This window comes from Gossypium hirsutum, chromosome D10 (assembly GCF_007990345.1).
Source record: "Gossypium hirsutum isolate 1008001.06 chromosome D10, Gossypium_hirsutum_v2.1, whole genome shotgun sequence".
Taxonomy (NCBI): Eukaryota; Viridiplantae; Streptophyta; class Magnoliopsida; order Malvales; family Malvaceae; genus Gossypium; species Gossypium hirsutum.
Genome location: NC_053446.1, coordinates 49397291 through 49415610, shown reverse-complemented (window position 1 = coordinate 49415610; position 18320 = coordinate 49397291). Strand labels below are relative to the sequence as shown.

Here is an 18320-nt window from a genome sequence, read left to right as displayed (position 1 = left end):
ATCAATAAAAGCAACAATCGGACTTAAATCGAGGAAAGGCTAAAGCTTCGAATTAGTTTGCAACTCTACTTCTACGACCTTAGTTATTGAGGTAAGGTCGTATTAATTATGATCGTATTAATGTTAGCTAAATTGATTATTTGCTATGTTGTGTAAATATAATCGGACTTGAAATTGTATATGTATTGATGTATGAATAATTAACGGATAACGAATCCCGTTTGAACCTTAAGAATTCTTAGGATACGAATGACATTTCATTAAAGATTTCATGTTTCGGGTGCTGGTCTTGAATGTCCTACCAATGGCTGAGGTCCTACATTTGTTGCAGATTTTCTACAGCTCGTGTGAGCAGGCCCATTTCACAGCTCATGTGAGCACTATTAAACAAGAAATTTTTACGGTTATATGGAAAGGCACACTATGTGTGAGCGTTCCCAAGTATCCAATATAATTCTAGATGGTTCAATGGGTAAGTAAAGGAATGGCATGGTAAGTACACAATGTGATATTGAATCATGATATATTAAAAGGCTAATTTAATAAATGATGTGCATATGGAAATCTACTTATATTATGGTTGAATTCATATCTATCATGGATGAGCTTACTAACTTGTGAGTTTGATGATGTTTGTATCGATTTTTTACTAAGCTTATGGTCTTGGTAATGATATTATGCTTAATCTATGAATTGTGCTAATGAAATGGTAAGTTATGTTTGAGTTTATACGAGCTTAATAAGCACTAGTTGCTTATGTAGTTACTTTCCTTTGTTTTATAGATTATCGGAAGCTCGATCAGTTGGAAGCTTATCGGGGATCAATCACACTATCTAGCAACCATTTCGATATTTTTCGGGTGCATTTTGGCCAAGGTTATAGATGGCATGTATAGGATCTTATATATATTATTTCTGGAATGTGTAATGGTTGATTTTGTTTGTATATGCTTTTGAAGTTTATGTTTGTTTTGGTGAGCTTTGGAAACTTGCCAAGTTAGGTCATTTTGGCCATTCTTAAGTGCTTGTATATAAGACTCTTTTTGTATGTTTGTGATGGCATGTAAATGTTCATATATGATATCATTTGGTAGATAAAAGAACTAGGTTCTATGCTTGAAATGTGGCTATGTTGCTTTGATTTGGTCAATGATGTTTTGGTATAAATGTGGTGCCTTTTGAATGACATATTGGTTAGATGATATAGGATGTTTGAAATGAAATGTTTAGGTGTGTTTGGATGATGTTTAAATTCCTTGAATGTGTGCACAAATGGGATGGCTGGTTAGGTGTGTTTTGGTTTTGAAATGGCTTGAAATTAGGGTCAAATTATGGTTCACACAGCCTAGGACACGGGCTATCACACGGCTCTGTAACACTCACGGTCTGACTACACGGCCGTGTGTCATTTGTAAATCCTTAGTGTAATAAGTCAATGAGTTACATGGCCTAGCACATGACCTACGACACGGTTGTGTGTTGCAAGTCAAAGAGTTACACAGCTTGTGACACGGCTATGTGACCCAACTCAGTGAATTACACGGGTGAAGACACGGGCTAGGACATGACTATGTGTCTCTTTGTTTGAATGTTACACGACCTGGGCTATGTCACACGGCTGTGTGACCCCTGTTTTCAAATTTTGTAACTTTTTCTTAAATCTTCTTATTTGTTTCAAATTAGTCCCGAATTGCTTCTAAGCTATTTTTAGGGCCTCGAAGGCTCGATTTATGGACCAAATGCATATGATTGATTGATTTGTAATAAGATTAATTTATTTAAATATTATGATGTTAAATGTTTTCTGATTGTTTGGTAATACTCTGTAACCCTAATCTAGTGAAAGAGACGGTTTAGGGGTGTTACATATTTCAAGAAAAAATATTGCTATAAATATCTCAAACCGACTCTATAACATCCCAATTTTTAGCTTAAAAGAATGTAGAATTATTTCAAAGATGAGTAAGTGACCTAGTGGTTAAAAGAAAAATGAGAAGTCAGTGCAAATAGATCAAGGTCTCGAGTTCAAATCTCTTTCCTTGCAAAATAGCTTAACTTTGCAAAATTTTCTCCTTCTCCCTATTTTTGTGCCGCACATACCTTATAACCAGGTATAAATACAATCTTTAAAAATCTCCCTAATTCCAGATCTAAAGATTTGGGTATTCAACTTACAAGATCCATCAAGAAATTGAAAGAAAATAATAACTCACATAAGCTAGAATAGAGGGGCGGTGTAACACCCTATACCTGGCCTAGTCGCCAAGCCCGAATACGGGATACCACACCACCATCTCATGTCATATACAACAAATAAAAGTTTATTCTAAAAGAAATGTCTTTCATATTATCGTCCATATAGGTTTTAAGTAAATTATACTAGCTATTTATTAGTGTCACGTGCAAAACTTACATTAAATAGTCTTATAAACATATTAAAACATGCACAAGGTCCACTCAGCAAAATTCTCAAATCAGGTCCATAGGTATCAATACTAACACCAAGGTATCGATATTTTCTTTAAGTGGTATCGATACCACTTGGAAAAACAATACCAAACTTTCATTTTGTTTCTCGATTAAAATTCAAAGTCTCGAAAATTATCGATATCAGTCGTGAAGTATCTATAAATTTACCCTGAGTATCGATACTCGAGCAAAGGTATCGATACCAAATCTCTATTCTTACTCTCTGTACATTTCAAAACATAGAGGTATCGATTTTAAAACCCAATTATCGATACCTCTGCTTCAGACCTCAAAAATACAGCATACATATGTAATTAATCCATTCCAATTTAGTTTCTAAACATTATACATCAATTACTTCGACAAACAATCATTCAACGGCATAATTAACAATTCAATATCACAAAATCGTGTTCGAGCAAGTAATGTCAATCCATTCTCATGTTCATGAACTCAAGCATAATAATAACATGTAATCCTAATAAACCGAACCAAACACTAGCAAAAATCTAGAAGTTAACATGGCTATAAACAAGTCTACCACATTGCCTTGTTCCCCAAAACGTAAATAAATATAGAACAACTACGAAATAATGCAAAAGTCTTGCTTGGATCACCTCTCGAAACCACACATCCTTATAGATAAATTGCATAATGGTCACATACCCATTTAGGCATACATCATGTTACACATATATACATTTTAAGATAATTTGGCACTTGAGCTGTGAAATATAAAACTGAGCTCTATCGTCACTCATTGGATACGCGGATCTCCAACACACCAAACATAGACTCATAGAGTCAAAAATGTCTCATAAGTGAAGCATAAAGCTAACACTCTCCTTATTTCCCCTCATAAGTGAAGCATAGAGTCAAACATATCCCATAAGTCAAACATGTCCCGTATCCCTCCAACATGTCCCAGGGCCTCAACGCCCAAAATCACTATACATATAGGTGAGTACTCACAACCCTATGGCATGCCAACTATATCCAACAGTTTCAAGATCACAAGACCAAAATATCTGAAGTCAAACACATATCACTTACCGATTATCCGTGCACAATCACTGCATATTTGCATCTTTAGCAAAACATTTTCACTATCATTTAACATATACATAACATGTACATATTTGCACTTTCACAACAGTTATCATAACCAAATATCACATGTTATAGCATCTCGTCTCAATTCACATATTCACAAACACATAAGCACTTTGTTCGCAAGATAACATAGGTATGAGAAAGCTTACACTCAGAATTTATAATAGGAGTTTAGGCTACTACTAAATTCCCAAATAACACATTGAATCATGTCCACAAGCAATTATTCCAAACACTCACCAATTACGCTTTCGCTGAAAAGCCAAAAGCTCAAACTAGCTTTTCCTTACCTTCATCTCTACCCGCAAAAGGTTATATCGAATCCAAAACTTCAGCACAACAAATTCACACAACAATACATCCAAAAATCAGTCAATGACTTGTTACAAGCATACTAAACATAAGCTAAACTAAGTTCTCATGTAATTGAAACTTATAACATAACAAACTTTAAATTCGAATATCTCGATCTATACTTAATCTTTTCACCTAAAACCAATTTTGTTCATCTTATAATTCACCTACGACTAATTTCCAACCTTTAAACTATAATAAAATACTAAATTCATAGTATTAACTTTTTCGACATGCTTTATGACTATTTTTTGAAAATTCATTAAAACTCAAAAAATCATTAACGAAACTTCAAAAGTAAGTTCAGAAACTTTCTAACCATGTTAAAACTAATTGAAAAACACTTTAAAACCACGTTTTTATCCACAAACCCAAAATTCAACATTAAAGGCCTAATTTTCAACTTTTATTTAAAACATACGATTTAATGGCTAAAAATTTGGTTTTAAAGACTAAATAGCATTTAAAACTAATAGGAAAATGAATGGTTACCTTAGATGGAAGAAAATCAAGCTTTGATGCAAATAAAAAAAACCCACGTTTAGAGTAGATGATGTAGATGATGAAGTTTTTAGGTGACTTTCTTGGTTTTTATAATGGTTTATAACTTAAGAGATGATAGAAATCAAATGGAATTAAGATTTGGAGTTCAAAATTGATTGAAATAGCAAGAGAGAATCAAGAGATGAAAAACACAAATTTTGGGTAGTTTTTATGTGAAATAACTTGGTGAAGAGAGGTTATTTAGCTTGGATTTTAAAATTTGGTTTAACTGCTTCATAAAGATGCACAATTTTGACTCTTTTACAAATCAGTCCTATTTTCAAAATTAAAGGTATTTAAAACTCATTTTCAGAAATTGATTTAATTTTCTAAAATCATAGTAAAAATATATTATTGGTAAACTGTGTCGCAAAATTTCAAACACTCTAAGGCTAAAATTTTAAAAATACCCCTAAAACTCCTAGGACCTATTTTAGGGTGTGACAGGCAACAATGAGACTTCTTGGCAACAACGAAGATCGTTCTTGGAGGTTCCAGATTTCATATTTGGGGCTGGAAAATTAAGGAAAGAATGGTAGTAAGAAAAAGGGGATAATGATACAAGATCTTGTGAAAAAAGAAAAGAAAAAGAGATGGTGTTCCAAGGTTGTTTAGGCAGCAGTAGCAAGGGAGAAAGAAAGAAAAAATTTGAAGAGAAAAATATGAGAGGGACGGCTATGGTGGTGAAAGAATAATTAAAGGTTGATCAAATTAATTAAAAATAATATTTATACCTAGGTTTAATTAGGCATGGGTGGCACACACTAAAAAAAAGAAGGGATTTTTTGCAAATTTTAATTATTTTGCAAGGGAAAGGAATCAAACTTGGAACCTTAATCTAATTTTAATGCTTTCATAATTATCAGTTAACCACTGGGCTATTTCCTTATTTTTGAAATATTTTTGCATTCTTATTAATCTGAAATTCAAGATGTTACATATATACAGTGTTGGATTCTCATGTACGTTTCTCTATAGTTGTAAACCATTTATAAAGGTAGTAGTGAAAGTTAGGACATGTGTCAAGCTCCAATACAGGCTTATGTTAAATATATAGATATTAAGGTTAGATAAATAGGAAGTTTTTCTTCTTCATTCTTCAAGAAATATTGTTATCTGAATCTTAAAGAGCTTAAAGTATTTCTTTCTCCTTCAAGCCGGAGTTATAGGTCTGAATCTTTACTAATGATTACTTCCTGTCAAGGTAAGATTTATGGCTTTACATGTCACGTTACAAAAGATTAGGTCTGTGAGAGTGTGTCAATAGTAAGATGGAAAAGTAAGGCCCTATATAAGGGTTTTCTAGGTTTGTGATGTTGGTAAAGGTTATACGAATGAATTTTAATGATGTATCTATGTTTTATAAGCAGTAGTTGCTGCAGTTTCTTGTCGGATGTTGAATCAAGAGTTCAAGTTGTTACTTGTAAGTGTCAGGTGAGTTCTCAATCCGGCTCCTATTTATGAACAATATAGGTAAGATGTACTGAATAATAACGGACCTAGAGTATTTTGTGGTCGAGTAAAACCTAGGGGAAATTATGTAAGAATAGGGATAGTGTATGCAGAATTTTCATGACTTAACAGTGGAATGATGAGTATACAAGTAAAGATTGAATGTAGAAAGATACGAACTTTCCAAACAAACCCTTAAGGTGAACGTCTACAATTCTCTTAGGTGAGTGCATTATGAGTTATGGTTTGGTAACTGAATTGAGGTATTTAGATGATTGTTTGTATGTTTGACAAAAAGGTTAGATGGATCTGAATGCATGGTGAATTGTGTATGAGTAATTGTTATGCTAAATTTCGTACACGTGAGTGTGAAATGGATGATATATAAGTATTGATGTTTGAGCATGGTTGTATCTAAAGGTCTGGAATGTTTATGTGTTTTAGATGTATGCTTTGAGGTACATTCTGCTAAGAGTTTGTGTCTATGATTGTAATATTGTCTAAAAAGGTCTGTTGAGACTTTAAACATGAATTCTGAAAGGAAAAGTCCATGGTCATGGCACTCTCTAAAGAAACTTAAAGGAAGGTTATTACCCAAAAGGGTTTTCTGCGTGTCCAATGCAATGATGGGAAAACCTCACATAAGTGAGTTTAGGCCAATTCGTATCGCAAAAACATGACAGATAAGGAAAGCCTTTGCTGTGAGTCATAAAAAGAAAAGACTTCATGGCAATTCATAAAAAGGAAAGTCTTTGTGGTGATTCATAAAAAGATAAACCTTTATGGTGAATCATAAAAATAATAGCCTTTGGGACGAATCATAAAAAGAAAAGCCTTTGTGACAATTCATAGAAAGGAAAGCCTTTGTGGTGAATCATAAAAAGAATAGCCTTTGTGGCGAATCATAAAAAGGAAAGCCTTTGTGGCGAATCTTGAGAGGAAAGCCTTTGCGGCGTACATTGAATGGACTACCTTAGTGGTGTACCATGATAAGGCCTTCATGGCGTACTCTATTTCTCATGTGACAAGTTCTATATGGCTCCTAAACGTTATCAGCATAATACAAGGACAAAACGCATCTATGAACTATATGGTAAGGCATTTCATAATAATAAGACTCGATCGGAAATAGTGAGTTGAAGAGATATAGAGATGTAATGGGTTAGTATTGAAAATGTCTTCTAAATAAATATGTGAACTTTGTAAATTCAAAAGAAGTATTTGTCGTCTATGTATATATGTCTTATTGAATCATGATGAGGTGATCACTCAGAGTTTGAAGGATGTAAGTGATATGTCGAAAACATTCTGTCAAAGAAAAAGGAATAATTTCAGAGTAAGGTATAAATACTGGAAAAGAATCAAGAAAAAGAACTTGAGGAAGTATTCGCTAGAGACAAGGTTGAAGGTCAAGAATGATGAGATCTTCTCTATAAATTATCGGTTGCATCGTGCAAATTTGACTCAGGTAAATGACGTTTTTCTCACTAAGTTCTCATGAACTTATCTATGTATGTTATGTTACAGGTATATTGAATGGGTCTGTACCAAGAGGGATGACGTCAGGATTATGTCAATAAGTGGCATATCGGGTTATTATGCATACAGAGCAAGTTTGGCGGCGTGTTCAAAGACTAAAATGTTACTTAGAAATCCACACTAGGGATATCGTTGTAATTTAATTACCTCGTGTTGTAGTTTTATTTACTCATTGTATCTACTTATGTATTTTAATTTGAAATTTTGTAGTTAAGTAAGTTGTCATTATCTGTAAATCGTATAAGTAAATTAAGCTTGTGTTTGTATTTGTGTGGTAATACCTAAGATCCAAATCCGGTTAATCGAATCGGGTTGCAGGTGTTACACATTGAGCCAATATTTACTTCCATTTTGCTTTACGTGCAAAAACATTGAAGACAATATACAAATGGTATTAATATAATTAATGAATAATACTATTAAACCAATTTGTTCAAAAAATACAAGTATACAAAACGAATATACTACACTTAGGGCACCGGATCTAACAAAATGTCCATATAGCAAGGATTGTTTTGGGTGATTTAATTCAATCCAATCTTCCATGTGAGTTTCCCAAATAATATCACCTTCATTGTAGGGCTAAATATCCTTCAAATAATCAACACAACCCATTCAAATTGTTCAATAAATTGTCAATACTCAAATATGAAAATTGTCACTCAACAACTCTAGTGCTAAAGAAGTGGGCACTTCCCTGGTACTTAAAGGTCAATTTCATATTTTTCAACATATTGATTTTGGGACTCACTTAAGTTGATTGTGTGTTGTTAGTTATAGACTCGTATGTCTCTCTTTCTATTATCATGGCTAATCTCTCACTTGAGCAAAGTAAGTTAAGTGAATGTTTGCATTTGAAATTACTAAGCTTTTATGCTTATTTTTGCTCGTAAATTTTGCGTGGAAAAATTAAGCTCAACTCATCTCTTGAGACATTATACTATTGTGAGGCTTATGAGATAGTGGTACTAGTGGCATGTACTAGAAGATTCATTTCTTATGTATATATGTTAGCTGCTTGAGAGTCTTGAGATCAAAGTGTTGATTTATTGATTTGGTTTCATAAGCATTATTATGTTTGGCCTTGGAGGCATCTATTGAATGATTGCTTAACTTATTTTTGCATGTATGAATCATGGTTTCATGTTGTAACTTGTTGAATGATATATTTATCTAGTTCCATGCTAAAGTATGATTTGATGATGAATTTTGGTATTTTCCATGCATTCTATTGATCTGTCATGTGTTTACATGATTGGGAGATGTTTTGAGATGATTTTAAAGTATCTTAAACTTAGATTTTTAATTACCTCCTGTGTTCTATTTAATTATGTTTAAGGTTCTTACCTCTTTTAAAATTTAATTCCCATTACTCACTTTATTCTACGTTTATTTAAAATTTTGAAAATTTATTTGTTTTAAATTATTTAATGAATCCTTTAATTTTTTTGTTTTAAGTTCTTTTTTCTTAAATTTTATTATAGTTATATATATTTTTTAAAAACTTTAAAATATTAGTTCTTTTAAATAACCCATGTAATATATATTGTTATTTCTATGTAGTTTTCTTTATTTTTACTCATTTAGAGTGATTTTTATGTGTTGAATGTTGTTGGTTTTCTTTTTCTTTTCTTTTTTTTCATCTAAGCATGATTCTTTTAACTTGTATGTGATGGTTAAATAATTTGGATGTATATTAGAATAGAGATTAAGTAAAATTTAGAGCAAATATTAGCAAAATTGAAAGTAGTACTGTTTTAGGACGGACGTTACAGGAGTGCTAATGTTCTTTACATCTAATTCAGCTTTTCAACTTACACATATATTCTTTTAATATTTTGTAAGAATAATTCTAAGATAAATAGACTTACAATTAACTAAAAAATTACGACGACTCTCATATTTAAAATAACCCAAATTTTTGTAAAAAACAATACCCAAAATTAACCCATCAAAATTTTCGGATTACAATTGCAAATCTATAAATAATTTAAATATAAATATAAATATAAGATTAATAATATTATACAATTTTAATCTCGCATCTTTCACTGTAATTTGTGAATAACGATTAATGATACAAATTATATTAAACGTAATATTTTATTTATACTATTTAAAAAGTTTTTTTTCTCTTGAGTTTGTGGGTGTTTTGGATTTTTTATATTTTTCTAAAAAATAAATATTTATTTATAAGACTTAGAATCAAGTACACGTAAACTTTCTTCTTTTTTCCATTTGAACTAAAATTATTTTTAATTTTAATATTAAACTTTTAAAAAATATATTCGTTATATAAAATCATTATATATTTATATATATATTAATAATTATGTTAATTGAGTTGGTATCACAAATTAACTCGACACTAATATAAGATCATGACTATATCATGATAAACGATCACATTCATTTAGTATTTTCAATTAGGCCTGTAAATGGATCGAGCTTAAACGAACAATCATGTTCGTTTGTTTATTTTTAAGCTTGTTCGTGTTCAGTTTGTGTTCGTTAAAAATTTCAAGTTTTTATTCATGTTTGTTTATTTAAACGTTCGCTTGTTTAATGTTAAAGATAATGTTCATTTAACTTAATCGAACATACATGTTCACGAACAATATTAATAAATAATAAACAAACAATAAATAAATACATATACACATATATTGTTTAAATATAAAATAGTCAAATATAAATATTAATAATTATATTATAAATAAAAAAATACAAACCAAAATAATTTTATTAATATATACTAATAAAATTTTTATAAAAAAATATCATTAATAAATAAATGAGTCAATAAACGAGTTTATTCATGAACATATACGAACTGAACACACCTTTATTTGTGTTTGTTAGCATAAAAATTTTGTTCATACTCTTTTATTTAGCTTAATAAACAAACATAAACGAACGTTATACAAACAGTTCATCGAGCATTCTGTTTATTTACACTCCTATTTTCAATATAATGTTTATTAATTAATTTTAAACTATATTATTTTAAAGTAATTTTCTTAATTAAAAATGGAATGAAATAAAATATTAATACTTTTAAAAATTAACTGAATAGTAATCAATAGTATAACAAATTAATAATACAAAAACAATAATGAAAATTGATCCGAAGGATGTTTTAGCCAAAAGAAAAAGAAAATCTTTCTTTCTTCAATGTTTTGCTGGAACTGGGCTCAAATTTTAGGTATTTTTAATTAATTAGTGTTTCTTTTTTGTTTGTTTAGGCTATCTATTGATCTATTTCTCTTCTGAGTAGCTCTGGATTTCTCATGGTGATTTTGTTTTGTTTCAATTTGACAAATTTCTCGTTTTATCGAGGTGAGATTGAATCGATTGGCTTTGGTTTTAAAAGGGTTTTCTGAAAAATGTTCAATTATCTGTCTGGTTTCTCTGAAAGTCGATGTAATTGTTTGAAGTTACCGCATTACTTTAAGTTATGGTTTTTAAGTCACTTTTTTGGCGGATTTGTTGCATTTCTTGGTTTTTGTTAATTGAACCATGTCTTATGTAATGTTGATGTTTTTAAGCTAATTATTCGGATCAATATCTTTAATTTTGCAGATTCTGGCGGTTAGGGTTTGGTAATTAGGGACGACGTGGCTCAATGACAATGAGTGAGAGGCAGACAATCGACCTTGAGCAAGGATGGGAGTTCATGCAAAAAGGAATTACAAAGCTGAAGAATATTCTTGAAGGCTTACGAGAGCCGCAATTTAGCTCTGAGGATTATATGATGCTTTATACGTATCCAATTCAAAGTCGTACATTTATTTGTTTTTATCGTTTTTAAGTGAATAATGTTTATAATTGCAAACATTACCCTTTTCATATATTTCAAGTGTTTTCATTTGTTGCCCCTCAACCCTTATTTTGTAGAACCATTTACAATATGTGTACCCAAAAGCCTCCTCACGACTACTCTCAACAGTTGTATGATAAGTATCGAGAATCTTTTGAAGAATACATCACTTCAACGGTTAGCAACGTTGACGTTCAAGTTGTTTACATTATGTCTCAACTTAGAATTGGTGGCAATTTTTTATTCTTTTTGTTTCTTTTGGTATCAAAATTTACTTCAAGGGGTTCATCTGTTGCAGTAAGCATAAGCTAGTTGAAAGATTTGTGTATCAGATAAGTCAAAGGCCTTAAATCTCCTTTGTTCTCTGTCTCATTTGTTTAAAAGGGATGATCACTTATGCATTTATTTCTATTTGCTAGTGTAGCAAGTGCCTTGTCAACTCCTCGCCCCAACCCGACCCAAAATCCAGTTTTTCCTTTATTTTAATGAAACATATATGTTGCTTTGGAGGCACATGAATCATACATGTATTAATTATAGTTGTATGATTTTAAGAAAAGCCGTTAGTGGAAGCAAATTCATTTCAAAGGTATAATATATAGGCATTTGTATATATTATTGTTCCTTGTTGAGCATTGTGGCGAACTTGCTATATATTTTCCTTTGATTCTTTAGTAATGTAATTCATAAAATCTCCTCCATAGGTACTTCCATCTCTACGGGAAAAGCATGATGAGTTTATGTTGAGAGAGCTAGTGAAAAGGTGGGCTAATCATAAAGTAATGGTTAGGTGGCTTTCTCGGTTCTTCTACTATCTTGACCGCTACTTTATAGCCCGGAGGTCATTACCTCCCCTTAATGAAGTTGGACTCACGTGTTTCCGTGAATTGGTACGTGTATATTGAATGTTGCCTGATACTCCATTGTATTATCTTGCATGTAGAGTGATTTTGGCATTTTTATGCTTTGCGGTTTTAGGTCTACCAAGAGCTAAATGCAAAAGTGAGGGATGCAGTAATTTCTCTTGTAAGTTCAGTTTTCTTTTTCACATTCATTATGCACTTTCTTTTTTCTTCCAAATAGTAATAATAAACACCCTAATCTTAAACCAGATTGATCAAGAACGTGAGGGTGAGCAGATTGATCGAGCTTTGTTGAAGAATGTTTTGGATATTTTTGTGGAAATTGGGATGGGACAAATGGATTACTATGAGAATGACTTTGAGGCCACTATGCTGAAAGCTACGGCTGCCTATTATTCTAGGAAGGCTTCAAATTGGATTCTAGATGATTCTTGTCCGGATTATATGTTGAAAGTATGCGTACTATACAATTTTACGTTGCGCTTTTTTTTTCTGTCCACTCAAATTGTGCCTAAAAATTCATTTTTTCTCATTTCAGGCAGAGGAGTGTTTAAAACGAGAGAAAGATAGGGTCTCGCATTACATGCATTCTAGTAGTGAACCAAAGTTACTTGAGGTTGGTAATTGCTTTTGTCATACAAACCCACCCTTGGCCTTGGAGATACTCTTATACTCAAGGTAAATGATTTTCTAAAATGTTGTTTCTCACGATGTTCTTTATTTTTTTTCATTTATAGAAAGTTCAACATGAGTTGCTGGCTGTATGTGCAACCCGACTGCTTGATAAAGAGCACTCTGGATGCCACGCGCTGCTCAGAGATGACAAGGTGCTTACTGCACAATAATTTATCTACTTTTTTCCCTAATTTGCAGTTAATCACCTTTCTCTTTTAACTCTTAGGTGGAGGATTTGTCAAGAATGTTTAGACTATTTTCTAAAATTCCTCGAGGTTTAGAACCAGTGTCAAGCATCTTCAAACAGGTTAGTTATTCATAGCTTGCCAACTGATTAATTTATTACTTAATTGTTTATATTTGAATTATGTTAACAGCCCGCTCAAGTATGACCATACCTTTTTTTTTTATTACACTTACTTGGATGTTTGTTTATTCATCCCTTGCATATTGTTGCCCGTCTTTCACTATGTAAAAAAAAATATGGTATCATTTTCTACTTCAGCATGTTACTGCTGAAGGCACAGCTTTGGTCAAACATGCTGAGGATGCCGCTAGCAGCAAGAAGGTTTGTATTCTACTTGGCATTGTTTTTTAGCTTATAGTATACAAAATATTTGAAGTTTCATTTTGTGTTGGAATAAGAATTTAATATTGATATCTTTATCTCTAATGATATCCAAAATATCTTCTCCCTTAAATAGGCAGATAAAAAGGACATGGTTGGGATGCAAGAGCAGGTAAAATATCTTTTTTGTGCGTTTTATTCTATGTCGCACTAGACTGTTTCAAGGTATAAAGGTTGATTTTTTATTTCGGTTTTCAGGTTTTTGTGAGGAAAGTGATTGAGCTTCATGACAAATACCTAGCATATGTGAATGATTGCTTTCAGAATCATACTCTCTTTCACAAGGTCCATAATAGATAGTGTTTTGAAGATAAGTTTTTCAAGATAATTCCCATCTTGTTATGTTTTATGTTATCAATATTATCTACTTCCTTTAGGCTCTCAAGGAGGCTTTTGAAGTCTTTTGCAACAAGGGTGTTGCGGGAAGCTCAAGTGCAGAGCTACTTGCCACTTTTTGTGATAATATTCTCAAGAAAGGTGGAAGTGAGAAATTGAGTGATGAAGCAATTGAAGAAATGCTAGAAAAAGTTTGCCCTGCTCTCTACATTACTTCCTTCGACTCTTTATAAGTCTTGTTAAACTTGGACTTCATAATCTTATTATTCTAAATTTTCAGGTTGTGAAGCTACTTGCTTATATAAGTGACAAGGACTTGTTTGCCGAATTCTATAGGTAGATGTTTTGCTTTATTTGAAGATTTTTGGCTCATAAATTTCTGCTCATCTTGTTTCGGTGAATTATTTTCAGTAGGAAAAAGCTTGCTCGAAGACTTCTTTTTGACAAGAGTGCGAATGATGACCACGAGAGAAGTATATTGACAAAGCTGAAACAGCAGTGTGGTGGCCAGTTCACTTCAAAGATGGAAGGAATGGTCTGTTGCCATTTACTTTTTAACTGAAAGATTCTGTTCCTGTCTGCAAATGTTCTTAAATGTCTCAAATAGATCTCTTTGGAAATGGCTTCTGTGTTCTTTAGGTCACAGATTTGACATTGGCAAGGGAAAACCAGACAAATTTTGAGGAGTACTTGAGCAATAATCCAAATGTAAATCCAGGGATCGACTTGACAGTAACTGTTTTGACAACTGGCTTCTGGCCAAGTTACAAGTCTTTTGATCTCAACCTTCCTGCTGAGATGGTACGCACATAGATGTTGCAAACAAGATCCGTATTTCATTTATAACTTGCCAGTTTAAGTTAACTGAAGTCACTGACACCATTTTTCTTTCTTTTTTTTCCCTTCTTCCTTGAAAATCTCTTTAGGTCAAGTGTGTTGAAGTTTTCAGGGACTTCTATCAGACGAAAACCAAACATAGAAAACTTACTTGGATATATTCTTTGGGTACTTGTAACCTTATCGGGAAGTTTGAGCCAAAAACTATGGAGTTGATTGTTACAACATATCAGGTCATATGGTCTAAAATATAATTTCTAGTCTCTTTTCTTGTTATTAAATAGCCAAATGGAGTTGAAGGACTTTTGTTGCTAATACCAAGCTTTCATGGTTTGTAGGCCTCTGCCTTACTGCTGTTCAATTCCTTGGATAGGCTCAGCTATTCAGAGATCATGACACAGTTGAATTTAACTGACGATGATGTAGTTAGACTTCTTCATTCGTTGTCATGTGCAAAGTATAAAATTCTTAACAAGGAACCGAGCACGAAAACCATCTCTTCCACTGATCATTTCGAGTTCAACTCCAAATTTACTGATAAAATGAGGAGGATCAAGGCACTTAACAAAAAACCCTTCCAATATCTGATTTTACTCTCCATTTGGTTAAATGATTTCTTCTGATGCATTTCTTTGTTCATTATTCAGATACCTCTTCCCCCTGTGGATGAGAAGAAGAAAGTAATTGAAGATGTTGATAAGGATAGACGGTATGCCATTGATGCCTCAATTGTGCGCATCATGAAGAGCAGGAAAGTTCTGGGTCACCAGCAGTTAGTTATGGAGTGTGTCGAGCAGTTAGGTCGCATGTTCAAGGTATTTATATGACTCGTTTCCTCTAGTATGGCATGTGCACCGCACAAGGGTGTCTGCTAATTGTTTATTTCTTTACATGGTTGTGATAAGTAAAACTTGAAATTTGCAGCCTGATTTCAAGGCAATTAAAAAGCGAATAGAGGACCTGATTACTCGAGATTATCTTGAGAGAGACAAGGAGAACCCCAACGTATTCAGGTACTTGGCATGATTTTGCCTAGTCATTATGCTGACGAAGTGGTGAATATTGCTTGGAGCAAATAGAGCTCAAAAGGATGGGATGCGATTGGTCAGTGGTGAAAGTGGCGTAAGCACAATGAGATGCCACCTGATGAGTGCTTGAGCAGGAGCTAAGATACTTGTACAGTAGGAGCCAGGTATGGCAAATTTCAATAACTTATGAAATCAACCCGGACAAATCATGATTGATCTCATAATATGGTCCGGTGTGGCATGAGAAACCATAGGGTATCTGGTTTCTTATTACTGCAAAGATGACTTTGATGCTTGTTTGTTTTGCCCCATCAAAAGAAAGAAAAATGTGTAATTTTAGTTATATACTGAAAGCTCCATTATGATTTTAAGTTTGGGAAGTGTTGGGTGATGATCTGCTTGAATCCAACCACCATTTTATGCCCTTCTTATGTTGTTCCTTCATTGGTCTAAGCTAAGGGTGTAAAGAAAATAAGTCAAAGTTTGAGCATATTTATGTTGGACGTAAGCTCAGACTTGGTGTTTTGGAAATAGTGTTTAAAGTCTTATTTAACAATGCGACACGCTATCATCCTTTTTTATTATGAACAATCTTTTGTGGTAGGCTCACCACTTTTACACTTGTGAGAGTGCTCTACACATCAACGACCAAGCACTACAACCAGAGTACAATATGGACATAATATATATTAATGGAAGAATTATATAGTTCATTGGTCGAGTTTGATCTGGGCAATTTAACATAATAAAATATATAAATATGATACGAATAGTGAAAAAAAAAGATTCTATCTAACTTACAAATAGATGGAACCTCGTGAATCTTGAAAATTATCTTCATCCGAATTCTGAAATCATTGTAGGGAAACCTATGGGTTATATGATTGCTGGTGTTGTCTCAACTTCAAGCTTTCTAAATCTACTATTTTTCTTCCAGAGTTTGTCACATATTTGATGTATGAGCACTGTAATTAACGTGGTTTTTAATTATTTAAGCTTATTTAAGAAATGCATTTTAGCTTTCATTAAGGTTGATGATAGTGGATTGTCCACCGAAAATGACTTCACCATCGAACCGTTCTTTTTCAACGTACCAAAATGGAACTTGTTTCTGTCCATTCTAAGCACGAGGGGTTTCAGGAAGTTGACTATTTCAAAGAGATTCAATGTATTTGCTTCCAAATTCCATAATATACGTATCTTACTCCGACTCTGAGTAAAGGTGTTGGATATGAGTATAAATATGATAAAGATATGTGCAATATGACAATGAAAGGCAGTGTTTGAATATTAGAATTTAATTTTTTGGTTCTGGACTTTCCAAATTCTTTATTTGCATAATTCAAATTTTGATTTGGATTTCAATTAATTCTAAATTTTATAAACATTTTTTTTCAAAAACTTTTTTTTTAGCAAGATTTTGACCCAAATTCAAATTAATTTTTTTTTACCCAAATGATAGATTTCCAAATAATAAAGGACCAATATTAAGAAAAAGGGGTAAATGGAAGCAAAATCAACGGTTCTTTTTATAGTTGTGTTACAAAGAATAAAGAAAATAATGACAAAGGAGCAAATGGCACCATGAAAGTCGCCAATATTGGCCCCGGGACCCTTTCCCATACATACTTGCCTTGTTAGCTTGAAACTTTAAACTTTCTCCCGTTACCAGTGAAAATTAGTGCTTACTTTTTTCACTCTTGTTTTTCTAAACCAATTTGTTTCTATAATCATGTCTTTCTTGACACCCTGCAAGTCTTCAACTTCTCCTATAAGTCCTCCAAAAAGCTTGCAATTTGAACGGGGCCCTACTGCTTATATCATTTTCCTCATTCTCTCTCCACTTCACAGACAAATTTTCTTTGAAAAGATTGTTTATTTCATCAGTTTGGCTAAAGGGGATTGTTGTTGAACATTATAATTAGTTTATATATGACTTTGTAGAAATCAGTATGCCCAGTGTTTGTAGTTTTGTTCAAGCATTTCTAGAATTAACTAAGATTCCATATAATATATATATATAGGTGAATGTGTAGATTTTGGTTGTGGGGATGTTTTGGTGAACTATAATTTGGCTCAGGTTTCAATATTTGCTTGTTTATTGTTTATGATCATTTCATTTGCTTGATGAACTTTGTTCATATCTTTCTGGTAGAGTTGGGTGAGTTTTTAAGGGCTCAAATTACAATATTTAAGTAAAAAATTTAATTAAGGATTCAATGTTTTCTTTTAAATCATTATTTGTTACATAAAAAAAATAAGTAAGAGTATCATGAAGATATCTATATTAGGAGTCAATTGCGGCTAATTTACCAAAAAAAAACTCTTTTTTTCAAAATTTACGGAAATGGGCCGATTTTTTGATTATTTACCGGAATGGTCCATTTTTCGGGAAATCGCGTCCACGTCAGCGCGATGTCAGGGTACGTGTCAGGACATCGCGTCCACATCAGCGCGACCTGCTGACGTGGACGCGATGTCCCCCGCGCGTGAACAGTACCCCAACGGTCAAAAATTTGACCGTTGCCCCCCCACCCCAACGGTAAAAAAAAAAACTATAAACCCCCCCACCCCTTTTTTTTTCCACAAACAAATCCTATCTCAATTTCCTTCCAAAATCCTCTCAATTTCCTTCCAAAAATCTCTCAAATCCATATTAAATT

General features: G+C 32.7%; 1 protein-coding gene across 5 annotated transcripts; it reads left to right on the top strand.

Moving 5' to 3' along the window:
- Nucleotides 1-10378: 10378 nt before the first annotated feature.
- Nucleotides 10379-16277, top strand: LOC107916074 (cullin-1). Of its 5 annotated transcripts, none has more exons than XM_016845243.2 (20): nucleotides 10379-10675; nucleotides 11053-11235; nucleotides 11368-11467; nucleotides 11995-12180; nucleotides 12269-12316; nucleotides 12403-12606; nucleotides 12692-12769; nucleotides 12891-12980; nucleotides 13055-13135; nucleotides 13334-13396; nucleotides 13533-13568; nucleotides 13655-13741; nucleotides 13834-13983; nucleotides 14073-14128; nucleotides 14204-14327; nucleotides 14432-14593; nucleotides 14719-14862; nucleotides 14968-15186; nucleotides 15277-15444; nucleotides 15554-16277. In XM_016845243.2, exons 2-20 carry the CDS (start codon nucleotides 11096-11098, stop codon nucleotides 15653-15655), a joined length of 2238 nt encoding a protein of 745 aa, XP_016700732.1. In that variant the 5' UTR covers nucleotides 10379-10675; nucleotides 11053-11095; the 3' UTR covers nucleotides 15656-16277. The 5 variants fall into 5 exon arrangements, with proteins under 5 accessions (XP_016700732.1, XP_016700734.1, XP_040958382.1 ...); XM_016845245.2 differs by having other exon boundaries at nucleotides 10548-10675; nucleotides 14207-14327; XM_041102448.1 differs by lacking the exon at nucleotides 10379-10675 and adding an exon at nucleotides 10676-10809 and having other exon boundaries at nucleotides 14207-14327.
- Nucleotides 16278-18320: the final 2043 nt, after the last annotated feature.

Coding starts and splice junctions, on each gene's coding strand:
- LOC107916074 (XM_016845243.2), top strand. CDS start 11,096: ATGACAATGAGTGAGAGGCAGACAATCGACCTTGAGCAAGGATGGGAG. Junction 12,317..12,402: donor GGGATGCAGTAATTTCTCTT/GTAAGTTCAGTT, acceptor ATCTTAAACCAG/ATTGATCAAGAACGTGAGGG. Junction 12,770..12,890: donor GTGAACCAAAGTTACTTGAG/GTTGGTAATTGC, acceptor TTTCATTTATAG/AAAGTTCAACATGAGTTGCT.